At 41.2% G+C, this 27,811-nt stretch overlaps 1 protein-coding gene across 1 annotated transcript; it reads left to right on the top strand.

Moving 5' to 3' along the window:
* The first annotated feature begins 796 nt into the window (after positions 1-796).
* Positions 797-25,871, top strand: CEP55 (centrosomal protein 55). Its single transcript, XM_080823650.1, has 9 exons — positions 797-1,073; positions 3,520-3,714; positions 8,339-8,614; positions 10,920-10,988; positions 18,622-18,772; positions 20,499-20,812; positions 22,113-22,184; positions 23,096-23,221; positions 24,757-25,871. Exons 2-9 carry the CDS (start codon positions 3,532-3,534, stop codon positions 24,955-24,957), a joined length of 1,392 nt encoding a protein of 463 aa, XP_080679776.1. The 5' UTR covers positions 797-1,073; positions 3,520-3,531; the 3' UTR covers positions 24,958-25,871.
* Positions 25,872-27,811: the final 1,940 nt, after the last annotated feature.

The raw sequence follows: 27,811 nt of genomic DNA, 5'->3' as shown, positions 1-27,811 counted from the left end.
TTTTATTAAGTTTCTGGTGAGTTTACATTTGGTCTAAGAGAGAAAAGTTAGGCTCTGTCAAACACTCTTTGTGCCTCTTCCTTTTAGCAATAAGGCCCCTAAAGAGGCTAAGCATGACCCAGACTTGACCTACAGACATCAAGCCAGACGACAGCAATCTGGAGCAAATGCCTGCCTCCTCTCTTCTAGGGCTCCTAATGTCTGAGCTCAGTCTGGGGGTGCTTATCAGTTCTCCCACCTGCTACACTCCCCAGTACTCCACCCCTGCCTTTTGGCAGGAGAAAGGTTCAGCCCAATGGGAAGACAGGCTGTCCGCCCTTAGGGAATGCAGTTCTCTCATTCTATAACACGCAAAACTGGTACCTAAAAGGGCAAATTATGCTTAAGGATACAGAACGAGTTAGTCGCAGTTCAGTTACTGGGTTTCGCTCACTGAACACAGTAATGTGCTTCATCCCCAAAGCAGACAAACGCAAACCTGCTCTTTACAAGGGAACACCGAGCCTTAGGTCGGAGTCTTCAGAAAAGCCCAGGGAAAGCCCCAGAATAGGATTGCGGACCTAGGGACAGGACTTCGGTCCTCCGTCCCGCCTCTGCCCCAGCTCCCTTAGACTCACCTCAGTCCCATCTCGCGTCCTAGTTCTAGGCCCCGCCCCCTTGGGAGGCCGCAGCCAATCGGGGAGCCGCGAGCCCGCCGCTTGTGGCGCGCCCCCCTTCCTGCCGACCCCGCCCCCGCCGGCAGTGACGTGCCCCGCCCCGCAGCCGCGGGATTCAAACTCCCGGAAGCGGCGCCCGTGCCGCAGGGTGTGACTGGGCCGACGCGAACGCCGGCACTGGCCTTAGGTGCCGGCTGGCGGTGGGGAGGCGACAGCCGAGGGTGACAAGGGCGACCAGGGCCCGCAGCCCCGAGGCAGATCTGACGGCGAGGGAGGCGGGATCAGCGGGCGGACAGCGTCGGCTTCGACTCAATCTCTGCCCGTCCAGATATATGTCCCTTTTCCCTGGCGCTTGCCTGGCACCGGGTTGGGAGCCTCACGATCGTCGGCGTGTCGAACCTTCTTTACAGCTTTGCGGTGGGTACTACCATCCTCTTTCCCTTTTTTTTTTTTTTTTTTTGGCACGGAGAGGCCAAGCGACTTGGCCAGGGTCTTTCGTGAAAACATCAATTTGCCCATTACCAAGCACGTTCATGTCTATTCTACAAACATCTTCATTTTAGAGGTGAAAAAAAAATAAGTGCCTCATTTTGCAGGTTTCCTTTGCCTCCCTGTTTGACCACACAGCTCCCGTGTGAGGGTTTTTGTAAGATTTTAAAAAGATTTATTTATTCGTTTATTTTGAGAGAGAGGGAGAGCCGATGCACAAGAGGGAGGGCAGAAGGAGAAGCAGAGAGACTCTTACGCAGCCCTGCCAGCAGGGAGCCGGCTTGGGGCTCCATCTCAGCACCCTGAGATCACCACCTGAGCTGAAACCACCGACTGTGCCACCCAGGCGCCCGGTTTTTGTAAGATTTGCCTCCGCTTGGGAAGAATGTGGCCTGTAGCTCACGTCTTGTGGAGGTTGTTGGATCGCGGTTTGTTCGGTCACCTCCCGTCCAGCTTGTCTAAGATCTCTTTACCCAATCAATAAATATGTATTGAGCAGCTGCTGTTAGGTGCTGTGAGTGACAAAAATAATTCAAGTTTTGGCCCCTGAAACAACTGTTGAACAAATTAAAAAAGCGGATGTAGGGTGAGAGTAAACAATGTGTCCTATGCCATATTAGCTTATACAGAGAGAAGGCTTCCCGAAGAAGGGACAGTGGGTCAAAGTTTGAACAGTGTGAGCCCTGTGAGTATCAGCCTGCCGGCAATAGGGGAAACAGAGAAGGGAGGTTGGTAGGACTAAGTGGTGGGGGGCTGTGAGATCCCAGCAGGGTCCAGTCCAGAAGCTAGAAACAGGAGAGTCATTCATTGCAAGAGTTCTGTCCAGAGGTCAGGAACTAATGTCCATAGGTTCCTTCCAGTTCTACTGAATAGTTCCACCATTCTGTGTTTCAGTGATTTGGTTGAAAAATAGTTTTCTGTCGTATCAGCCCATTATACCACGTCAACAATGTGTTATTAACAGAACCCTACACGGAAGAACTTCCTGTGGCAGCACGTTCTCAAGATACCATTACCTTGCATTAGCCTTAATTGATTTACTAGTTATCTTAGTCTGTCACCTTGGGCAAAAATCCAGTACTAACCTTCACTAGATGGTTTGTTCAACTCAGTTTACACAGCTCTAGTGTTTTCAGGCTCTCTAATTTCATACAGGATGACCCCAAAAGTCACTTTTACAGAGAGGCCTAGGTCTCCTCAATTTTTACTGGAATCACATCTCACTACTTTTCATTTTCTATGTAGTGTTAATTTTACAACTCGAGAAACTTTACAACTTGAGAATTTGTGTCTTTGTTATTTCTTGCCTTCTTTACTGGATTGACAATTCCATTTTGTAAGGGAACATGTCTTTTTCTTTTGTCCCCCCCCCTTTCCGATTTATGCTGCCTGGCAAATCAGATTTTCTTATATTTTTTGAATGCATGAATGGTGCCATATTCCTCTAAATTTCTCAGTTACCATCACTATTTTATCTTAGGATCCATAAGGTGGAAAATGTTTTTTAATCTCCCTAATTAAAGCTACTGTTATTATAGATACACAGTATGTTTCACTATAGATTTTGCTCCTAGAGTTAATATACACTTCTCCTAAACTGTTAACTAATACTGTTAGCAGATTTTAAGCTTCTTCTTACTTAATTTGGCCTCTTATTCTTAATTCTTGAGTATTGTGTCTCTTTTTCCTGATCTTGGATTCTCCTCACCTTTGCCTACTGTACTCTCATGGCTGACTATTTAAATAGATTTGAACTAGATCTATCTTCTAAAATAGGACATACCATTATGTCAAGTAATGCCATTTCAGTGCTTATGTTCTCAGAATTATATAATTTACCACTAGCATTTTATTCCTGGGTAAAATATGTGTTTGTGATCTATTTCGTTCAGCCTCCATTTAATGGTTTAATCATTGATCCCTTTTTTTAAACAAAACTTTCTCACTGAAGCATGATACACATACAGAATCCTGCACAAAACATAAGCATCCAAGTTGACATATTTTAAAAATTTTTTGGTTTTAAGACCAGTATGGTTAACATACGGTGTTATGTTAGTTTCAGGTGTACAATATAGTGATTCAACAATTTGGTACATTACTCAGTGTGCATCAAGATAAGTTGACATATTTTTAAGAGGTGAATGCTCCCCATGCACCTACCACCTAGATTAAAAAATAAATATTGATAACAGCAAGCCAGAAGCCTTTCCTAGTCCCTCTCCCATATCCTACTGGTTTGGCTATGTCACTTCTATGGAGATGGAAATGTTCTTCTATTTAGCAAATAGGTTATTAGACCTTTTCAAGCTTGAGACTTGACCTTTTAAACTTAGACTTATTTAAAAGTATAAAAATTTTTTTTTTCTTACAGACAGTTTCAGGGATGTCTTCCAGAAGTCCCAAAGGTTTAATTAAAGGTAAATGGGGATCAAAGCCTAGTAACTCCAAATCAGAAACTGCATTAGAAAAATTTAGGGGAGAAATTGCGGCCTTAAAAACATCGGTGGATGAAATCACAAGCGGAAAAGGAAAGTTTACTGATAAAGACAGACACAGACTTTTGGAGGTGAGTGGCTTTAAAAACCTTTTCAAATTGTAATAAGCTTTACTGTTAGGGTTGAGAAAGTATTTTCCCAATAACGTTGTAATTTAGTTTTTCTGCTCATTCACTAAATGTAAAAAATCAAATTTAATACTTTCTAAGTGTTCAATGGAGTTCAGATTTTAATGTGAGTGCTTAAAAACCCATTTTATCATATAGACTGGCTGATTTCCAAGTAATCTTTGTTTTCAGATTTTTTGAGGTAAAATTATCACATATATTGTTAAACTATATACTATTAACTATATATATAGTTAAACTATATACTGTTAAACTATATTTCAGATTCTCTAATTTACAATTTGTAAATTGTAATGTAATGGCATAATCAGAAAATCAGTTAGGAACTTATTAGATTTAAAAATTTATGCTGAAAAACCATTTGACAAAGTACAGCATCCTTTCATGATCAAAACTCTTCAACGTGTAGGGATAGAGGGTACACACCTCAATATCATCAAAGCCATCTATGAAAAACCCACAGTGAATATTATTCTCAAGAGGGGAAAAACTGAGAGCTTTCCCCCTAAGGTCAGGAACATGGCAGGGATGTCTACTGTCACCACTGCTATTCAACATAGTACTAGAGGTCTTAGCCTCAGCAATCAGACAACAAAATGAAATTAAAGGCATCTGAATCGGCGAAGAAGTCGTCAAACTCTCACTCTTTGCAGATGATATGATACTTTATGTGGAAAACTCCAAAGACTCCACTCCAAAACTGCTAGAACTCATACAGGAATTCAGTAAAATGTCAGGATATAAAATCAATGCAAAGAAATCAGTTGCATTTCTATAAACCAACAACAAGACAGAAGAAAGAGAAATTGAGGAGTCAATCCCATTTACAATTGCACCCAAAACCCTAAGATACCTAGGAATAAAACTAACCAAAGAGGCAAAGCATCTGTATTCAGAAAACTATAAAGTACTAATAAAAGAAATCGAGGAAGACACAAAGAAATGGAAAAGCGTTCCATGCTCATGGATTGAAAGAACAAATATTGTGAAAATGTCTATGCTACTTAAAGCAATCAGCACATTTAATGCAATCCCTATCAAAATACCATCCATTTTTTTTCAAAGAAATGGAACAAATAATTCTAAAATTTATATGGAACCAGAAAAGACCCCAAATAGCCGGAGGAATGTTGAAAAAGAAAGCCAAAGTTGGTGTCATCACAATTCCAGACTTCAAGCTCTATTACAAAGCTGTAATCATCAAGACAGTATGGTACTGGCACAAAAACACACACATAGATCAATGGAACAGAATAGAGAGTCCAGAAATAGACCCTCAACTCCATGGTCAACTAATCTTTGACAAAGCAGGAAAGAATGTCCAATGGAAAAAAGACAGTCACTTCAGCAAATGGTGTTGGGAAAATTAGACAGCCACATGCAGAATGAAACTGGACCATTTCCTTATACCACACACAAAAATAGACTCATGAAAGACCTAAATGTGATACAGGAACCCATCAAAATCCTTGAGGAGAACACAGGCAGCAACCTCTTTGACCTCAGCCACAGCAACTTCTTCCTTACAAACAATCACCAAAGGCAAGGGAAGCCAGGGCAAAAATGAACTATTGGGACTTCATCAAGATCAAAATCTTTTTTTTTTTTTTTTAAAGATTTATTTATTTATTTGTCAGAGAGAGCGAGCATGTGAGCACAGGCAGACAGAGTGGCAGACAGAGGCAGAGGGAGAAGCAGGCTCCCTGCTGAGCAAGGAGCCCGATGTGGGACTCGATCCCAGGAGCCGAAGGCAGCCGTTTAACCAACTGAGCCACCCAGGCGTCCCGAGACCAAAATCTTTTGCACAGCAAAGGAAACAGTCAACAAAACCAAAAGACAACTGACAGAATGGGAGAAGATATTTGCAGATGACATATCAGACAAAGGGCTAGTAACCAAAATCTATAAAGAACTTATCAAACTCAACACCCAAGGAACAAAGAATCCAGTCGAGAAATGGGCAGAGGACATGAACAGACATTTCTGCAAAGAAGACATCCAGATGGCCAACAGACACATGAAAAAGTGCTCAACATCACTCGGCATTAGGGAAATACAATCAAAACCACCATGAGATACCACCTCACACCAGTCAGAATGGCTAAAATTAACAAGTCAGGAAACGACAGATGTTGGAGAGGATGCAGAGAAAGGGGAACCCTCCTACACTGTTGGTGGGAATGCAAGCTGGTGCAGCCACTCTGGAAAACAGTATGGAGGTTCCTCAAAAAGTTGAAAATAGGGCTACCCTACGGCCCACCAATCATACTACTGGTTATTTACCCTAAAGATACAAATGTAGTGATCTGAAGGGGCACGTGCACCCAAATGTTTATAGCAGCAATGTCCACAATAGCCAAACTATGGAAAGAACCTAGATGTCCATCAACAGATGAATGGATAAAGAAGAGGTGATATATATATATATATATATATATATATATATATATATATATAATGGAATACTATGCAGCCATCAAAAGAAACGAAATCTTCCCATTTGCAATGATGTGGATGGAACTAGAGGGTATTATGCTGAGCAAAATAAGTCAATCGGAGAAAGACAATTATCATATGATCTCCCTGATATGAGGAATTTGAGAGGCAGGGCGGGGGGCTTGGTGAGTAGGGAAGGAAAAAATGAAACAAGATGGGATCGGAAGGGAGACAAACCATATGAGACTTTTAATCTCACAAAACAAACTGAGAGTTGCTGGTGGGGGGGCGGTAGGGCGAGGGTGATTGGGTTATGGACATTGGGGAGGGTATGTGATACAGTGAGTGCTGTGAAATGTGTAAGCCTGATGATTCACAGACCTGTACCGCTGGGGCAAATAATACATTATATGTTAATAAAAATAATAAAGTATAAAAAAAGTAAAAGATTTAAAAATTAATCTTATTAAATCCTTATTTTATTTTGCAAAAGTTCTTTTATTGTTCATAGTTAAAAAATAAATGACCTGTATTAAATAGTATCATTGGATTTCTTTAAAATCTTTTTATAGGCACATTATAAAACTGAATGATTTATTATTCTTTTTAATGCCACATATTGAAGTAAATACTTATTGGAGCATTGGAAAATGATCTATCAAAGATTATTTTGCATTCTGGTGATGGAATCTAATAACTTCCCTGAGAGATTTCTTTCCAGTTCTTTCCTTCTACTTTTGACAAGCACTGGTTGTCAAAACTTCATTCCTTTATAATCAATTAAAATTAAACTTCCTCTAACTTCTACCCATTTGTTCTAATTGTACCTTTTACAGCTGCATAGAACAAGTCTATTTTTTACCCATATGACAACTTTTCAGATATTTGAGGAAATCTTGCTTTCTTTTACTTTTCTGTAGACCAACCCCATATTCTTCAGAGTTTCTAACTTCTTAACATCCTGGTTACTTTCCTGAACACTTTGTGATGTGTTCATTTTCCTTCTGAACTTTGCACCCAATATTGTGCACAGTGGCAAACACAAGTTGAAACTGCACTATTATTTCCAGTAATCTGGAAGCTATACTCTCCAAAAGCCTAAAATTATATGGGCTTTTTTTTTTTTTTTTAAATTATATCATACTACTGCCTTATCTTAGGCTTAAGGCAACTAAAATCCCCTCATGGTTTTCACAGGGTTATCTAACTCAGTTTCCCCATTTTATATTTAAACAACTGCTTCTCCCTTCCACGCCCCAGCAAGTTTGTAGTTTTGTTTTTTTTTTTAAGATTTTATTTATTTATTTGACAGACAGATAGCAAGTAGGCAGAGAGGCAGGCAGAGAGAGAGGAGGAAGCAGGCTCCCCAAGAGCAGAGAGCCCCATGCGGGACTCGATCCCAAGACTCTGGGATCATGACCTGAGCCGAAGGCAGAGGCTTTAACCCACTGAGCCACCCAGGTGCCCAAGTTTGTAGTTTTATGTTGTTTTTACCACGTTAGCATGTGAAGTCGTTCTGTTGGGCTCTCCAGAGGTGCTTTGTCCCTTTTGTCTGCAGCAGCTTAACTAGCTGCCTTCTTTATCTTTTAAATCCTTGAAAATGTGAACCCTCCTTCATGGCTCATCTTTTACATCTGATACCAAATCATTTGTTAACAAAAACAAGTTAATGAATGCATTTTTATCCAGTTGTAACGTTCTGTAATTTTTAAGTTCTGTTGCTTCAAGTTCATTAATGAGCATGTAGCTCTTGTATGACTACTTTTAGCCTGTAAGATGATTAACACTGGTATGATGGAAGGATGATTATCAGATACTCTTGTGAGAGCCAGCTTTTCTTTAGCTTTCTCTGACCGCTCTTGACAGAGTTGGTTTCTCCTTTCTGTGTCTGTGTTGCATTTATTTTATCTATCCCTTAACTATAGCACTTACCACACTGCATTCATGTGTTGGTTTACCTCTCAGTGAGGTCTCTGAGCATAGGACCTTGGCTTCATTTTCTTTTTGGCCCTGGTGTCTAATATAATGCCGACTTGATGTACGACAAATCCTTCATAAATGCTTGTTGTATGTTGTTTATTTTCATGTTTGACCTGGCTTTGTTCTAAGAGTTTTCTTAGTTTATATCTAGAAAATTCGAGTCCTGGAAGCTGAGAGGGAAAAGAATGCTTATCACCTCACAGAGAAAGACAAAGAAATACAGCGCCTCAGAGAGCAGCTGAAAGCCAGGTACAGCAACACTGCATTGCTTGAACAGCTGGAGGAGAAAACAAAGGAAGGCGAGAGGAGGGAACAGCTATTGAAATCCTTGTCTGAAGAGACAGATGTATTGAAAAAACAGTTGTCTGCTACCACTGCAAGGCTTGCTGAACTTGAAAGCAAAGCCAGTACACTTCGCTTATCACAGGTACTCGCCATTTCTTTAAACCCAGATTTTTTTCCTTTCTGATACAATTTGTAATTCTAGTGAAGAGTGGTTTTATTAAAACACCCTTATCAAGTGATGAAACAGAATAGTATACTAACAGGTTATTTTTTATTCATAGCCTGGCTCTCTCTCCATAAGCAAAAATAGTTAATATGGCTCCCTCCACTCCCCAGACAGTTGTTTTGCACAAGAGAATATTCAGAATACAGGATCCACTATGTCTCCACATCATCTAAGAAGGTTCTCCTCAGCTTTTATTTCTGTAGTTTTTATCCTGAGGATAATAGGCTTCATTTTGTTGTTTTCAAATTTGAGACACACAATTACAATATCAAGTATACTTTTTTGAGCTACAAGTGCTTTTGCTCCCCCTCTTTTGTTTAAACTAGTGTAGCAGAACAAGGAAAGCTTTGTCTGTATGATTTCAGATTTTGGTTCTGCCACTCGCTAATTGTGTGACTGAACAAATTTCTTACCCTTTCTAGCCTTATAGATAATTCTAGAATTCTCCAGACCCTTCTTCTAAACTTCAGTTTACACATTGTAAAATCAGGATAAGAATACTGGAGATTACCCCTGGGGATAAAAATACATTATATGTTTATTAAAATAAAATTAAAAAAAAAAAAAGACTACTGGAGATTAAAATAGGTGAAAGAGATAAAGAGGTACCAAAAAAAAAAAAAAAGAAACAATACTGGAGATCAAATGTTGTGTTGTGTTATATGTAAATCTCCTTGCATAGTGCTTGGCATTAAGTGCTCAGTAAATGGTTTCTTGTTGATCAGATCCTTGATTCTTTGTAATTTTGAACATTTGGATAATGTTAACACTACAACTATTAATACCACCTATAGAAGAAAATCTGTAGCTTTCAGATATAATATCTCAATGTTGTTAAAGGTCTTTGCACTGTCTCTCCCATTTAGAGGAGTCAGAATGATTGAATTAATATATTTATATGTACTCTCATAGATGGGCAGTTGAGTATTTTTATAGGTGAATTTAAAGAGGTTTTTTCCTAGAGAATTTTCACACAGCTAAAATTTGTGAAAATTATAGATTCAAAGTGGTTGCCTAAAATTTTCCTTAAAGCTCAAGGACTAGTTTCTCCACTTTTGAATATGGAAACATAAATCCTGGTAGAAATGAGAACTTTAGAAAATATACTCTTATAATAATTGGGGGGCTATCCACATTAATTTCTGTATTAGTCAGCCAATTTTATTGCTATGACAACCAACCTCCAAATCTCATGGTCTTATACAACAAATGTTCATTTTTCCCCTCATGTCACAGTCTAGTGACTATGGGAGTGAAGGAGGCTTTGCTCTGCAGAGTCACTCAGATCCAGCTTCCTCCCTTTCAGTGGCTCCCTTGTCCTTGCATCAGATCCTCTGTGTATAGCTATAAGCTAGAGGGAGCATGTGGAGCATGAGAGCAGTGTCTGGGGGCCAGGCCTGGCATTGGCATATTTCACTTATGCCCACATCCCATTGGACAGAATTCAGTCTCGTGGTCTCACCAACCGCATGGAAGACTGGGACATACAGTCCACAATGTGTTCAGGGGGAAAAGGGAGGAGGTTTGGTGAACTGCCTCTGTACAAGTTTTTAACCAAGAGGACTAAATCAAGAGGGATAAAGGGCTACTAGGTGAGTGTCTAGAGTATCTTTGGAGAAAAGTATTTTGTGATTTCTTGCCAGTGTTCACACAAGTCTGTTTCTTTAAAGCTGTTAGAAGACCGAAATATAGCTTATTATGAGTTTTGTTGGTTAGTCTGGATACCTAACCATCCAACCATCCAACCTCTATTTCCTCTATGAGAAAATTTTTTAAAAAAAGAGAAATTATGTTTTGAGTTCTGTATAATCTGTATGAGCTAATACTAATTAATACCACTAATACAAATACAACTCTAGAAGACAACTTTTATCTTTTGTTTGACAATTCAGTATTTTCCAGATTTCATTTTAAATAGCCCAACTGTTTTGTTTTGTCTCATTTTGGTGAGAACCACTGGGCAATTCTTATGCACTGAGGTTATGCTAGTGATCCAGAGAACCTCAGAAGTCAAATTAGGTATGAAATCTGCTGAGAGAGTTTCCAGGAGATCTTCATTCTCCTCTGGTACCCATCACCTGGCATGATGGTTCGTCAGCATGTACTAGATCTGGATTTTGAGATGCCCTTGTGAAGTATACTGTGTTATCCTAGAACCAGATATAATGAGGAAACTTCTCTTGTTAAATTTATGATATTAACCAATATTGATTTATTTCAGACTGTGGCTACAAGCTGCTTCAACTCATCGATAAATGATATTCATGAAATGGAAATACAGTTGAAAGATGTAAGCTCATTTCCTTTCATTTATTTATTTTTTAAGATTTTATGTATTTATTTGAGAGAGAGAGCATGAGGAGGAGCAGAGGGAGAGGGACAAGCAGACTCCACGCTCAGTGCGGAACTCAATGTGGGGCTTGATCTCATGACCCTGTGATCATGACCCGAGCCACCCAGGCACCCCTCGTTTTCCTTTTATTAAGTTATGGGAAGAGAGGATTAATTTATTCATTCTTAAATTTCATGGAAATTGACAGAGTTGATGGTGTGACTTGAAAACAGTCTATCTCCCTAGGTTACCACCTATAAGTCTCTTTCTACACATTCTAGAGGGCCACTTCCTCTAGCCATGGTCTTGTTAGGTGAGAAAGTCCTAGAAATCACCTCAATAGTTCAAAAAGTTCCTTCTTTGCCTAAATCTTATTGTATTATTATGGTGTATCTTAATTTATAATTTCTTCTCTTGTTTATCCATGAAAGATGTACTCATTCATTTGAAATTCTTCCCTTGGAACCAGGATGTGCTTTTGTAGTTTGAAAAGGAAACATGTTCTTTGTATACTCAGTGCTTCATTTCTATAGAATTTGATATGAGGTCATTCTAGATATTTGGTAAAGCTATATTATTTCGGACTTATGTCTTAAACAGATTGACGTGTTTCATTGAGAATTGAATAAGGACTATTATTCACAGTGTATTTTTTCAAGTTTCAGTACCAGATACACAAAGTATGAAATTCTTGAGTTAAATATTAGGTAGGTAGTTTGATTCCAGAAATATTAACTGGTAAGTCTACCCTCCTCTAAGTTCCTCTTAAGATTCCTGTTTTATTTCATCTAGCAAGTGTACCTTGAGGACTATTTGATCTTCAAAGGAATTTAAATCCCTTGAGTGTCTGTATGGTGGGGGTACTATAGTAACCTTATCAAAGTAATTCACCTACAGTTAACTAAGATAAAGAAGAAACATAATTTTTAAAGATCTTTCAAAAGAAGTTCTTTGTGGGGCACCTGGGTGGCTCAGTCATTAAGCCTCTGGCTTTGGCTCATGTCATGATCCCAGGGCCCTGGGATGGAGCCCCGCATCAGGCTCCCTGCTCAGCGGGAAGCCTGCTTCTCCCTCTCCCACTCCCTCTGCTTGTGTTCCCTCTCTCACTGTGTCTCTCTCTGTCAAGTAAATAAATAAAATCTTTAAAAAAGTAAAATAAAGAGAAATTTTTTTTTATAGGAATGGTTTTTCTTTTTTTTTTTTTTTAAGATTTTTGTTTATTTATTTATTTGATAGAGATCACAAGTAGGCAGAGAGGCAGGCAGAGAGAGAGAGAGGAGGAAGCAGGCCCCCTGCTGAGCAGAGAGCCCGATGTGGGGCTCGATCCCAGGACCTTGGGATCATGACCTGAGCCGAAAGCAGAGGCTTTAACCCACTGAGCCACCCAGGTGCCCCAAGAGAAATTCTTTGTGTTGTATGTTACACTGAACTTTATCATTCTGTGTGTATCAGTACCTACCAGATGCATGTACGTAGGAATAAATCTACATACCTCTTGCTTTCCCCTTTATTTACTCCAACCATGCAGGCTTTCTAGCTTTTCCTTCAATACACTGCTTTTTCTTTCTGTTCCCTCTGCCCACCACCCACGCTCTTCCCTCCAGATATCTTCATGACTCGCTTCCCCACTTCATCGTATAATACTCAGTTGTTACTTTCTTGAGTGGGAGGGGTGGGGGGAGTGGGGCCTGGGCCAGAGAGTTGCCTAGCCACCTTTTCTAATAGTATAGCTCCAAGACAATTCCTGTTACCTTTTCCTGCTTTTGTAACTTTCCCCCTCATCACACATTACTGTTAAACTTACTTGTTTATTTACTTTATTATATGAGTCTTACATTGGTATATGTTTAATGAGGGAAGGGTGTCTGTGGTGTTTTCACTGCTATATACCCAGTGTCTAGAACATTTGAATTTTATTCGTACCTGAAAGTATATGCTGTTGTCTGAAACTTATATATAATTTTAGGCTTCTCAGCATCAACTGCTTCAAATACCAGTTAAAGTTATTCTCAGATAATGACAGTTCTTTGTATGAAAGTAACTTTGAAATGTTACCCGTGTATACCCAAGCTTTTTGTTCTGTTTTATCTTTCCAGCTTAAGGATCACATTGTGCTCCTCTGCTCTGTTTACTTTAGAGAGGCTTTTAGATAAGTGGAGTAAAATTTAACCCAACTCACCTTCAAATGGTCTAGACTGAGCAGGGCCTCCCAGACTCACAGGTGACTCTGAGACTAGGGGGAATCTTCATCAAATGCAGATTCTGATTTCACTGGTGGGGTAGGGCCTGAGATTCTGCATTTCCAATAAGCTTCCAGCTGCTGCTGCATTAACTTAACAGATCTGGGAAGCAAGAGATGGTTTAGCTGTGGTTGTCTGCGAGCCCAGGAGGAGATGAGGGAGCAGGGAGAGTAACCTGTCACTCTGCTGATCACAGGGGCTGTCCCATGATCCTGCTTTGGGAGCTCAGCAGTTCCAGGCCCTCACCCCTGCTCCAAGCTCCCACAAAGCTGCCTGGAGCACTTTGCCCACCTATTTTAAGAATCAGTATTTGCTATGCTAAAATGAGCCCTAAAAACCCATGTTTACCTTTCTTAAGGCCTAGCTGTGTCATTCCTCACTACCATTTTGGTCTGACTGACATTTTGAAATAATTACACGGAGTTGGTACTGTAAACACTGTACAGTGTCATTAACTGGCAAACTAGATAGGCTAAGAGGCAGCTGAAATAGGCATTTCCTGCTTTTAATTTTTAAAATCTGATTTTTAGGGGTGCCTGGGTAGCTCAGTGGGTTAAGCCTCTGCCTTCAGCTCAGATCATGGTCTCAGGGTCCTGGGATTGAGCCCCACATCAGGCTCTCTGCTCAGCGGGGAGCCTGCTTTCCCCCTCTCTCTGCCTGCCTCTCTGCCTACTTGTGATCTCTCTCTCTGTCAAATAAATAAATAAAATATTTTTAAAAAAATCTGATTTTTAAGCAGAATGTAGGAAAAATAAATAATTATTAATTTTTTATTTAGAAAAAATTCAAATTTATAAAAAAGTTATAAGAATGAAAATGGTACGTAGAGCACCCATATACTCTTTACTAAAATTCAAACATTGTTAACATTTTGCTCCATTTTATACCTCTTTCAGTCCCCACCCTGCCCTCCTGGATACATATTTTTTTTTCTGAACTATTTGAGAGTGAGATGCATATATTATGGCCCTTTAAACCTCTATATTTCAGTATCTATTCCTCAGAATGAGATGTTCTCTTATGTGACTACAGTACAGATAACTTTATTTTTTTTAAAGATTTTATTATTTGAGGCAGAGAGAGAGCACAAGTGGGGGTAGGAGCAGAGAGAGAAGCACATAGGAGAGAGCTTGGTCCTGAGATCACGACCTGAGCCGAAGGCAGACGCTTAACCGACTGAGCCACCCAGGCGCCCCCAGATAGCAACTTCAATAAATTTAACACGGACGCTATACTTCTGTGTAATCTACCATCCATATTCCAGTTTCATCAATTTTGACCACTTCTGTTCCACATTTTTACTGATAACTTAAGAGGAAATGTTAAATGCATGCCTAACAGATATGGAAAGGACACAAAGCTGCAAGAGATAATAATTCAATGGTGACTCTAAAGATGCAAAACTAATATCAGCATTTATTGATGACCATCAAATCCACTTATTGATACTATTTAAAGAAGAAAGCAAATGCGAAAGAGGCCAGGGGGAAAGAAATGTTGACTCCTTTACTGAAGTAACATCGCCATCACCTGGCCTTTCAGAATATTGCACCTCAAATCTTCATCCCATAGTTCTGTTCTTCCTACTTAAGTAATGTATGGACAGGTTCATTTAAAAGAAAATTTCATTACCATCCAATGTTGACTTGAATTACTTATATTGAAATGTTTCTTAATGATGGACAATTTTAAAATTCAATATAAAATTAGGTATCTTTAGCATCTAACACATATGATTTATAAATATTTGGATACATGCATGCTTTTTGACTCCTATAACATTACCTCTTTTGTCAGCTAAATTTGAGAATGTAATACAGAGCAGATGTACATTATCTCTACTTTACAAATGAACCCTTAAGCTCTGCAAGGAAGACTCATGTTATAACTGCCTGACAGGTGCAGAGAGAAAAGTGTGTGGCCAAGTGATTGGAGGGCCCTGGACTGTCTTTGATCCCAGAGGCAGCCTCTGTCTCTCTAATCCATTTCTTAGTTCTACAGAAAACAGACGCAGAAAGTTCTTTAAGCCCCATGCCTAGATGCTCACAAGTCTGTACAATGCTCATGAAAGGAGCCTGCCAAAGTTAGAGGAACTCTCTAGACTTAAGAGTTTTTATATAGACAGATCTTTTCAGACTTGAAGCTCAGCCATTTTTATCTTAAACGGATAGAAAATCTTACCCTGAAAGAAGATGCCTTGATGCACAACTGAGAATGTCCAGTATGTTCCTTACCACTTTTCCCACCTCACCCCCTAGGGTGAGATGCCAGCTTGTGGGGGAGGGGAGTCCCTCCTTTTTTAAGTATATTTACAACAAATGCAGAGTGATTGAAAAAGAATTGAGCACTTCTGGAAATGTATTCCAGTATGTATGTTTTACTTCAGTCTGCTTTGACCGGGCAAATTTTTGGCAAGAAATTTATGTTTGTACTGTCTTTTTTTGGCACCCCCAAAGGATATGAAATGATATGTCCTGGCTGCCACTTCCACCATTGATGATAATAGATTCCAACAGGTCTGGGATGAATTAAGGCACGGGGTACATATGAGGCACTTGTTAAAATTGTAGAAATAGCTATGATAGTTCTGTTACAAAGGGGTTTGAAATTCATTTTCATATATTGCTTGGTTTATGAGTGATAGGTTTTTTAAAGTGTTCAATTCTTTTTGAATCATTCTAAATGGATTGTTCTACTGTGTATAAGGAACTTCTAGATTCTTTCATGCAGTTTCCTCCCTTCCCGAATACTCTCAGACTTCTGTTTGGGGCTAGAGACCTGCATGGGTGCTTGCTGGTTCTGGGAACCACTGTTTCTCCAACTCTATGTCCTCACCATCGTTCACGTTTATCAAGAAACTCCTTGTTATGGAAACATCAAGCACATGAATGGAACCATACAAATTCTAAACAAGCCTGGGCCCAACTGTCCAGGGGCTCTTGATCTAGTTCAGATAAGAACTACCATCAGGACACAATCAAGGTCATGAGTGTAAGATGTCAAATAGGCTGAATGGACACTAAAATCAGTGTTGGCTTACACAGGAGAGGGAGGTTGGTGAGGACACTTATGGTGAGGAGCCTTGAAAGCCGGGCTTGGATGCACGGGAACTTGATGAAAACGTGGGATTTAAGTGGGCAGGTGATCTAGGGAGGAGTTCTAGGGCATTCTGGGCTCAGAGGATGTGTATAGTTGTGTGGACAGCAAGGTGGCAGTGGAGGCCAGAAATGAATGGCCAGGCTGTAACCTGAAGAGATGGGAAAAGGCAGATTATGGACCATTTTAATGTTAGCCCAAGGGAACACAGCTTCAGTTTTAGCAAGTGGTGTCATGAAGCTTTCAAAAATTCTGTTACTAATATAATTAAAACGATTTAGCACTTTGGGGGGAAAGGGGAAAGGTTGAACTGAACTTGTTAAGAGTAGTTCTTTTTCCCCCCAAAATAGTGATCATTGTTTTAATTAACTGAAAGCTTTTGGTGATAGCCTGTGTCTCCTCTTATTCTTGTAATGGGGAAATCACCTTCCAAAAGAGGCTCTGTATTGTTGAGCAAAAAATGGGGACTTTTTTTCTTTTTTCTCTTAATCCAAAAACAGGATTTACCAAGATCCAACAGCGAATCATTGCTTAAGTAGGCATCCCTGTTGGGGCAGATGGGTCATAGCGCAGGCGCCAGAGCCCGTGGACTCAGCACAAACGAGCTTGCCTGTCGTGAAGGGGCATTCACGTCACTATATGGGCCTCCTTCTGGGACACTTTGTAACATTTTACACGTGTGACATCAGGCTTAGATGTACTGGCCTCTCTACACAAATGGTCATTGGGACTTACTTCCCCAGCCTCTCAGGAACTAAGAACGAGAAAGGAATAGTCCCATCTCCTTAGACTGAACTTCCAGGTTAGAAAGGAGAGAAGAGTTATAATCTCATTGCCATGGTGATGCTGTATAAGAATTTCTAGGCTTCCCCCCACCGCCAGTACCACCAGACAGTTGTCCTTTTTGCTAGCTTTCAACTTGAATCTGTGCCCCACTTTCAATAACAAAACTAGGGTAGGAGACGGAGGGGGAGGGTTGTGTGTGATTGCTGGAGATACTGGGCTGGCCTGGCAGACTCCTTTGGTTTTGCCTTTGACTGAATTTTCCAGGATCAAGTTGTTAAGAACAGTGAGAGCTAGAATCAGAAGGTATATGAATTTGTCCTAGTTGATAATAATTCATCACCTCATGAATCTTCATGCCTTTGTCCCTATATGCCACCTTGTCTTACCCACTAAAGTTAACGTAACTTCTTCTGTGAGGCTTTGCCAGTGTCTTGCCACCGATCAGGTGGCATGAGGTTTTCAAACTCAGGCTGGGTGGCCAGGTAAGCTGATCAGAGCCTGTCTAGTTTCTTGAGGGAAAGATTCAACCAAAATGAAAAACCGATGTTAGCAGTGACAGTAAAGTGAATCAGTTTCCCTGTTACCAGCTAACTTAAACAGACACTGCCTGCTTTATTAGTATTATCCTATCATCAAGTGATTTCTGGAGTATATATTATACACAAAGCCAGGAATCCTCCCAGAAGAGCATGGTCTGCCACTTCAAGGAACTTACTATTTGAAAAACATCGTAACCACAGATAAAAAACTGAAGATGTTTGGTCAAATGATTTATTTATTGTTTGTTTGATAAAATAAATTTTAAAACTATGTAGTCATATATTTATATAACAACCGAGTTCTTAAGCCCCCGTGCAAACCACGTGAGTGATCGCAGTGTGGGATTCTTACTTGTGTTGTAAGAGATGTAAAGGATGAGAATTGGTGATAAAGAGGGTAGCGGCTCTTTACGTTTGATTCTCTGAGAAGTAGCCGTGAGATGGAGTTCAGAGTTTAGGTTACTGGACAGCAGCGTCCGTGAAGGAGAAGGAGGTAGTAAGATTGGGCAGGGGACACCAGCAGAAGGCTGCCAAGTCTGACTGTGTCTCTGTCCGCGTGGGGAGCTCCTGAGCAGAGTTGTGTAGGGTGGAAGTCTCTGGAGCAGGGCTCGTCTACGTTGGCCACAGAGGCGTTCTAGTTTATGGAGAAAGACATGGACAGATGCAAAGCAAATTGTGTATAGGAGAGAGCAGACAAATGAACTTGACCCCATGGAAACATGGCTTCTCCATGGTGTGAGGTGCTCCAAAGGAGCCTGACGTCACAATGGATCTCCAGGTTGCGAGCCATATAGTGGTGTAGATTTCTACTATATGACCTGTGACAATTTCTTTGTACTCGGAAAGGCTATATCACTGGGGCTCTCTTATCCATTTTAAGGTTTCAGTATTTTTATTTTATTAATGATTTGCTTTCATTTTCATTTTGAGGCTCTGGAGAAAAATCAGCAGTGGCTTGTGTATGATCAGCAGCGGGAGGCCTACGTAAAAGGACTTTTAGCCAAGATCTTTGAGTTGGAACAGAAATCAGAAACAGCTGCTCATTCACTCCCACAGCAGACCAAAAAGGCTGAATCAGAAGGTACTGGTATAGAAATGTTCTTTCGGGGTAGGCCTGCCTGACATTTTCCAAAAGGAGAGATTCATCAAATTTGGATTTTTATAAATGTGCTAGAAAGTGAATTAAACAAGTCTTATAACTGAAATAAGAAAGACCATGTTAGCAGGTCTGTTTTCTCATTGTTTTCTGAAGAAAAGGGACAGAGGCACAGGGTCAGGGATCTCTGGCAGTTCTGAAGGCACATGAAATTTTCTCCTTTGTCCATGTCCTTCCCCACCTTCAAAGATCTTCTCCAACTTCATTTCATCTGGAGTTGGCCTTGTCACTGATTGTCTTTTTACTCTGCTTCCTTTCACACATTCATATCACTCCCAGGAGAAGGAATACATCTTATAGCTGATTCTTCAGTCTTTTGAGTCTCCCACAGAATTGAAATGAAGGCTCCTAGGGAGAATGCAGGCTTTTTGCCAAGTGCTTTACAGCTTCCCTTGCATGGAGTTTCATAAGAACCCTAAGAGGTGGGGCAAGAGGGGTCATTTTACAGATGGGGAAATCGGTTCAGCAGTTCTAGATGATGAGCTGAGAAAAGAAGAGAAACCCCCATGCAAAGCATTTGTTAGAAGACTGACAGCCCTGGGGCCCCTGGGTGGCTCAGTGGGTTGGGCCTCTGCCTTCGGCTCGGGTCATGATCCCGGGGTCCTGGGATCGAGCCCCGCATCGGGCTCTCTGCTCCGCGGGGAGCCTGCTTCCTCTCCTCTCTCTGCCTGCCTCTCTGCCTGCTTGTGATCTCTGTCAAATAAAAAAAAAAAAAAAAAAAAAAAGACTGACAGCCCTAATGGGACTGAAGTTTGAATTTTGAACTATGTAAAGAGAAGGCTAAAGAAAGGAAGGCAAGTCTCCTAATCTTGGAGCTTCATGTTTGAATATTTAAAATGAAGATAATGGTAAAAAAGAAAATACAAAAAGCATTGGGTACAAAATTACTTTATTGTAATGCCATTATAAGAATACACATCAGGGGGGGCGCCTGGGTGGCTCAGTGGGTTAAAGCCTCTGCCTTCGGCTCAGGTCATGATCCCAGGGTCCTGGGATCGAGCCCCGCATCGGGCTCTCTGCTCAACGGGGAGCCTGCTTCCTCCTCTCTCTCTCTCTCTGCCTGCCTCTCTGCCTACTTGTGAACTCTATCTGTCAAATAAATAAATAAAATCTTTAAAAAAAAAAAAAAGAAGGAATATTACACATAAAAGTAAGATTTTAGTGGTGGGCTAAGTCTAATTTCTTTCTTTCGTGATATAGTGTTCTCTGTGTGTACGTGTTTTATCAAAGTAATAGAAGCTCTTGTTAAAGTAATTTGATAGTAATATAGAAGGGCCTGCCCCTCCCTCTCCTTCCCATCCCAATTGCTCTTTCTCCCTCCCGTCAGGGCAGCTGCTTTTAACATTTTTGTTTTTAATTTTGGTAGTTATAGATATAAATAATGAGCTTATGTCTCCATTTGTTGATTTATCTTCTTTAGACATTAGTTACTTTCCCTTCCTATAGAATAGCTATATTATTGTTTCCAGTTCTTTTGTTTTTTAGGTTTACTTCAAATAATGTACCTGAATTCTTTCTTGTTCGTCAAATAGCAACCCTATCTCTTGACTCTTCTTTTGTAAGATCTTATTTATAGAAATGAGTGTAGTTTTAACTTCTCAGGAATATTATCTATTATATAAAGTGTGTTGTGCCTGATGTGTTTTCAAAGGTTATCTTCAAGAAGAAAAGCAAAAATATTACAACCATCTTTTGGCAAATGCAAAAAAAGATCTTGAGGTTGAACGACAGACTATAACTCAGTTGAGTTTTGAACTTAGTGAATTTCGAAGAAAATATGAAGAAACCCAAAAAGAAGTTCAAGACTTAAATCAACTGTTGTCTTCACAAAGAAAGGCAGATGTACAACATCTGGAAGATAATAGGTATAAAACAGAGAAAATACAAAAGCTCAAGGAAGAGAATGATATTGCTAGGGAAAAACTTGAAGAAGAGAAGAAGAGATCGGAAGAGCTCTTATCTCAGGTGAGCCTAAGTAAGACTTTCCATGATCCCAAATTCAAAATTGTCATGGTACCTACCAGTGTCAGGGACTATTTTAACCACTAGGGAACCAGCAAGGAACAAAACAAGGACCTGCCTTGCATGGGATTCTTCTTTAGAATGGAAACAGACCATAGCAAGTACCAAAATAACCAAATAAATTCAAGAATATAAAGCAGGACAACATGACATGGACAAATTAGGGACCAGAGATGGTATTTGGACAAAGGCCTTTTGGCAAGAAGGAACCCATCAAGTGAGCGACTGGGAATTCCCTCCTGTACAGAGAGGCTATCTGTGAGAAGGAGGTTAGGGCTGTATGAGAAGCCAGAAGGTGTGAAGCAAAGAGTGGAATCAGCACTGGTTCCCAGTCTGGCCCCTTGATCATGATGACAGTGTGCTCAAGTGAGTTTACACAGTACCTTCCATGTTCTTATACTCACCACCTTCTGCCAGGATGTCTGTGTCAGTGACAGTGGAGCTGCTAAGTTAGGATGATTAGAACTGCATACTACTGTAGCAGAAACCATTAATTTAAATCTTGTTGGGCAGCATGGAATAGTGGAAAAAACATTATTCAGGGTCCATACCTGGTCTGTAGTTCAGGAGGTGTGGCCTTGGGAAAGTCAGCTACCTTCTCTGACAGCAAGTCGCTGATGTGTCAAATTAGTCACAACAATCTCTTTTTGCTTCCTGGGACTTTTGTGAAGGTCAACTGGGAGAATGTGAAAGTGCTTTGTAAAACCAAGGGGCTGGGCAGATGTTCATTTTTGCTACTATTCGAATAGAAAGTCATTTTTAAACATTATCCGAAAGTTGAGAGAGGGATTAAAACACAGTCTGTAACATTTGCCTTCTTAGTCTTTACCACCCTGGCTTCTGCCTACAGGCGCAAGCAGTGCTATTTGCAAAAGATGAAGCAGAAATGGTCGGGAATTTTATTCTACCTCTGTGGGCAAGGAGGGCAAGGCACTGCCAGCTTTGTTATCTTGCTCAGAAATACTAGTGGATGTTAGAACTTCCAGGGAAGTGGGTGTGTGCCCTGCAGAGTTGGGCGCTATGCCTTGACGTCGTGCAGTCTGTGCCCCAGGGATCTCTCAGCCAGGGCGGGACTGCTCAGCTGCTTCAATCAATAGCCATCCGACAGGCAGCGGCAGTGACTCAGCCCGGCGAGCAGGTGCGGTCCCCAGTAGAGATGTGAGATTTGTGAGCCTCTCCTGCATCCCAGCTCATGCAATAAAAGATCGGATATGACAGTGTTGGCTCTGTTTACATCTGACAGGTCCAGTTTCTTTACACGTCTCTGCTAAAGCATCAAGAGGAACAAACAAGGGTAGCTCTGCTGGAACAACAGGTACTTCTCGGGGTTGCTGCTATATTTGACTAAACTTGTTAGGAAATGGGATGTTTCCTCACATTTACACTGTTCTGTGAAGAACCATTTGAAAGTCATGAGGTTTTTTTTGTTTTGTTTTTTGGATTTTTTTTAGAGTGGAACCAGTTGAGCAGGGGGTAGAGGGTAGGGGCAAAGGCATGGGGAGAGAGAATCTTAAGCGGGTTCCAGGCCCATGCTCCATGTGGGGCTCAATCTCACAAACCCGAGATCATGACCTGAGCCAAAGTCAAGAGTTGGACACTTAACCAACTGAGCAAGCCAGGTGCCCCTACAAGATGTTTTTAATAAACTCTAATAACAGCAAAAAATTAAGTGACTATCTGATAGTCATGTATTCCTGTCTTTAAGATAAGCCAAACTGGCTGAGATGGCAATTGTCTGACAGGGTGATGTTGGCCTGGTTAAATTTTATTCTTCCCCACGCGACTTCTGTAGTCCCTACTCTAGCCTAACGGGATCTCCCAAGAGGGCTACCTTATGACTTCCAGAGAACTCAGAGAGATACCATTTAGTCTCAGAACAGAGAGCAGACGTTTTCAGTGTATTCCAAACCAGGGAACAGCCGTCGCTTTCCCTTCTTCCCCTTCCCCACAAAAGGGGGGTGGGGGGGAGAAAGTCCAACCAGCAACTTCTGAAGCTCCTCCTCACTCACCTACACTTCAAGCGTGGGCTTTGCTCCTTGGATAAACCAAAAACTGAACTGAACTGTAGCTGTAGCTTCTTCATTTAACAACATCTCATTGTCCTCAGATGAATTCTTGCTGGGAGGGCACACGCTTGCCTCTAATAAAAACGTTCAAGCTTCTAGTCAGGGGAACTGGACAGTATATATTAACCCATGATTTCCTTGTCCCGGGCATTTGTTCCAGATGCAGGCCTGTACTTTAGACTTTGAAAATGAAAAACTTGACCGTCAAAATATGCGGCACCAACTGCACGTTATTCTTAAGGAGCTCCGAAAAGCAAGAAATCAAATAACACAGTTGGAATCCTTGGTGAGTCTGGAATGGTTAAACTAAAACTCATTTTCTTCTTTCTCTTTCTTTTTCTTTCTCTTCCTACCATTTTCCCATTTTCCCATTGATTTATCAGACCGGTTCCCAAACTAGGAGGATACAGCTTAAGAGTGGCTATTTCTCAAATCATAGGCAGAACCCCTGCTTCATCTGAAGCCACTGCCTTTTGAGCATCAATTCAGAGCCCTGGAAAGGGACATTATGTGCCTCTGCATCGTGCCAGCCTTGGCGGTACTGGGATCGTGTCTGTCCCCCAACTCCTGCCACGTCCCCAGCGTGGCATGTGGATTCTAGAGGCAGGACACAGGGGCTGCCCTGGGGGAGTGTGGGGGGAAGGGAGCGCAGTTGTAAATCCTCAACTGAAACTATGTTTTTCTATTTAAAAGAAAGGAAGAAATGCCATTTTTAGTGATGATGGATTGTTCCTGTTAATACACTGTTTTAGGCATTTTAAGCTAAGCACATTTTTGTGGGTTACCTTGAACACAAAATCATTTAAAACATAACCTTTTAAATAAGACTTTTTCTATGAGGAAGTAATTTTTGACTTACTGTTTTCATCTTACTAATAAACTTTTCGACCAAGCCTGTTGGGATCCATGTTTATCTGTGTTTATGCCCCATTAGCACATATTTCATACGTGATCCTAGTAGGACAGAATATTTGTGGATAGTGAAATGTTACGAATAGAATTCCTCAGTTTTTGAAGGAGGAAAAAAACCCAGTTGTTAAAAAAGTCATTTGTAGCTTCTTTATGAATAAAAGACAAAATACGTTTTGACTGTTTTTTAGTACATAATTGATTTTGACCATTTATATTATTTGAAGTTGAAATTTATAATTAATTTCTGTTACTGTTTTTCAAAGTATAGGAAGCTGGAGGGTATACAAAAGAATCCATAGTTTTCCTGTGCTTTTCTTTGTGTCCCTGCTGTCATTTCATCTTTAGAGTATACTGTACGTTATTCCTTTTTAGACTTTATCAACTAGTCTAAGTTCCTCAAAAAAAAACCCCAAAACATGAAAAAGGAAGTCATGAAGGTATTATGCAATACTTTCATCATTTCTGTGTGTAACCTGTTTGATCAGCTAACATTTTTTGCTACTCTTAATTCTATGGTTTTTTTTTTAAAGATTTTATTTATTTGACAAAGAGAGACTCAGCAAGAGAGGGAACACAAGCAGGGTGCGTGGGAGAGGGAGAAGCAGGCGTCCACTGAGCAGGGAGCCCGATGAGGGGCTCCATCCCAGGACCCTGGAATCGTGACCTGAGCAGAAGGCAGACACTTAAAGGTTGAGCCACCCAGGCGCCCCTATGTTATTATTTTTTTTATGGCTGAACTTGCCCCTTTAAAAAAAAAAACTAGCAAATTTTGTCAGCCTCGTTACATGGGTCTACATTTACATTTGGCTCTAAGTATTTTAATAAAATCTATCCACGTAGACACCCAATCCTAGTACTTTGTGGATCATCTGGGTAATTTATAACCACCTCCAATCATTTATTTTTCAGAAGCAGCTTCGGGAGCTTGCCTTCACAGAGCCACTAGTCACTTTCCAAGGAGAGTCTGAAAACAGAGTAAAAGTTGCCTCACCAAAAAGTCCCTCTGCTGCACTCAATGAAAGCCTGGTGGAATGTCCCAAGTGCAATATACAGTATCCAGCCACCGAACACAGGGATCTCCTCGTCCATGTTGAATACTGTTCTAAATAGCAATATAATTATTGTTTTTGTGTCAAAAGGTTCAATACTGTATCTTATGTTCGCTTATGGACATTTTGAATTACTTGTTTCACGTCTCCTATAAGAAACTGCCTCTCTCCCTTTGAGAGTCTGGCACAGGAGAGAATCATTGTATTTTGGGGGCTGCTTTGCATTTTCCTTGGCAATGATACCTCCCTGAGATGGTTCATCTTCAGGTTTCGGTGACCGAATATGTGAGCTGAGACAGCTGATACTTTGCACTGTTAAAGTACTTGATGAGGAAAAGATATTTCAGGTGATTGCTTGTGTGCTAAATCTGTTGTACCAGCAAGCAAATATTTTATGTTTTGTAGATTTTTAAAAATCAAAGTTAACTAACCAAGAATCTTACTGTGTTGGCTTTTGTTATCCGAGATTTGTAAACCTACAATTCTGATTTTCACGGCCATTATAAGGTGGTAATACTTCCTATATCTTTCCCTTTCTTTTATAAGGCGGTTATTAGAAGAGTTGGAAATTTTCTTGATCTTTTTTGCTGCTCCCTGTTGAAACTGAGCTACGTTCCAAGCACAAAGCAGATTCTGCTTAAGGAATACTCAGTGGCCACACAGTGTTCTCTTTCACGCTAACCGGCTATAACTTCAACTTGAATTTCATTAGCACATGTTGGTCAGTTAAAGATGTTAAAATGAATTTTAGCAAAACCATCTAGCCCTCTCATTTGATTGGCAGGTATTTATTTATTTTTGGCACTCAAGGTTGGGCAATGTAATGAGCAGGTATTTGCTTATCTGAATATATATTTTTATACATGTGAGTGTAAACCCCTAATTTTTTTTTTATTCAGGTTTTCTAAAATGCTGGACACTGGGCTACTGTTAGTAATATAAAGGAGAAAAGAATAAAACTATTTAATAAGTTTTAATATGTCTAGTGTATATCTGCATAGATAGGTATTCTCAGATTTCTACCCTGAGAGGTGTGCCTGTGTAAGGACTTACAGTGTAAAATGATAAGGTAGTTAAAGATCCATTGGAAGCAAAAACTATAGGAGGCTCAGAAATGTTAAGCAGAATCCCCACAATCACTTAAAAAAGAAACACACGCATTCTTGGGTTTCAAACTAAGTCAGCTCCAAAGCCAATCTCTCTACCCTGCCAGAAAACCCTTGTGAATTCTCCAAACTCCATATACTTAGGTGATACTATAACCAGAGTAGTGGAATGTTCCTTAAGTCAGAGAGTACAAGAGCAGAACACACTAACTGATCCCTTCCATCCGTCTGGTCTGAGAAGTTCTGCCACGTCCAACCTCTGCTCTGCCTGTTCCGAGGATCCGTGCTATGCTAGTTCAACACCTCTAATCCCATTCTCCAAACACCTGTTGAACGCCCACTGCACACAAGTCCCTGGGCTAGGTATCAGTGACGCAGTGATAATAAAATCCAGCCCCATCTTCATCCTCTAGTAGGGGAGGCCAGTATCAAACAGATAAATATAACACATTCTAGGAGGTTCTACAGTCAAGGTATATGGAGGGGACAGAACTGCCTTATTCCAACAACAACTGAAAGTCTTACTCTCGAGAGATGCAAACCTTATACTAAGGTAAAAGTAAGAAAAAGAGTAAAACAAGACTAAGAAGTAAAATGGAGCCACTCTTAAGGGTAGCCCGCACGGCAGGCCATGCAGTGCTACTGGGAGGAGAGCTGGGGCTGAGCACAGGGAAACAGCCCTGCCCACCACTCCCGTGGTTCACACAGACAGGGAACCGTCTAGGGAAACCTCACCGGGGCACTGGGGTGCGGAGGCTGTGGAGCGCTCTCTCCCCTGTGCCTCCCGGGAGAGGAAATAGTGTAACGCAGGGGGCCGCTGCCTCCGCAGGGCCTTACCGTGAGCGCGGCGGCGGTTCCTCTGCCGGTTCCTTGCCCTGCGCTTCGGTGCGTGAGCTGAGCGATGTCCCCGCCAGGGGCCTTCCGGTAATCCTCGGCGGCACGCGATGTCATACCCTCTCAATACGGAGCTTTCTGCTGCTCTCGCTGATCCCAGAGCAAACGTGGGAGTCAGGGGCAACCACTCAGAAGCTCCCTGGGACGCGAGCTGCGCGTGGGAGCCAGGCAGCTGGGCCCCATGCAGGCTGGAAATGGTGCCTTTGCCTTAAGGAGGTGCAGCTGCTCCACCCAGCCCGTGTCCTACGCCCGGGAGCCACGTGCGGCCGGTCTTTCAGATTTTCCAAGAGAAATCTGGAGTATTTAAATGTGAAATCCTCCAATTTCTAAGTGTTGGAAAATTAAAAACAACACTGAGTGGGCCACGTTTTCCATTTGTAACCTTTGTTTAGAGCATCTGAATGAACCAACAGCCGCGGTGGTTGGCTTAGCCTGAGGCAGGCAGGCAGGGAGCTACGGCTCTTGGTCCTGCCTGCTGTCTTGGGACTGATGTGTCCCCAAGTCCAGTCCAATCACACTTACACTGTCCGGGGACACAGTGAATGTGGCCCTCCCTGGCCATTCCCTCCCACCTAGCCTCTGGCTTTCTTTTTGTGGCTACCCGCCCCAAACAGAACTGGCTGGCTGTCAGCACTTCCTGGCTACCCAGTACTTCCCAAACCTGACACCTGAGGGAACCTGTGGGCTGGAAGGGAACTAGGAGATCATCTACTCGAGTGTTTTGGGTCCAGGAAATCACCTCATCCTTGGAGCGTGTTGCAAATGTTGGTTTCTTGGCCTCCCCTGGTTCTCCTAGATCAGAATGTCTGAGGGGAGGGAGCATGGAATGTGCATTATTGACAAGTTCTCCAGGGCAATCTGGTGTTTTACTCAAGGCTGAGAACTGCCCATCTAGTCCAACCTTGACTTTCTGAT

This window comes from Martes martes (genome assembly GCF_963455335.1).
Source record: "Martes martes genome assembly, chromosome: 14".
NCBI lineage: Eukaryota > Metazoa > Chordata > Mammalia > Carnivora > Mustelidae > Martes > Martes martes.
This window is presented reverse-complemented; position numbering and strand designations above follow the sequence as displayed.

Excerpts from the sequence above, each read along its gene's own strand:
- CEP55 (XM_080823650.1), top strand. The coding sequence starts at position 3,532 with ATGTCTTCCAGAAGTCCCAAAGGTTTAATTAAAGGTAAATGGGGATCA. Across the intron at positions 22,185-23,095 it reads TAGCTCTGCTGGAACAACAG|ATGCAGGCCTGTACTTTAGA; the intron begins GTACTTCTCGGG and ends CATTTGTTCCAG. Across the intron at positions 23,222-24,756 it reads TAACACAGTTGGAATCCTTG|AAGCAGCTTCGGGAGCTTGC; the intron begins GTGAGTCTGGAA and ends TTTATTTTTCAG.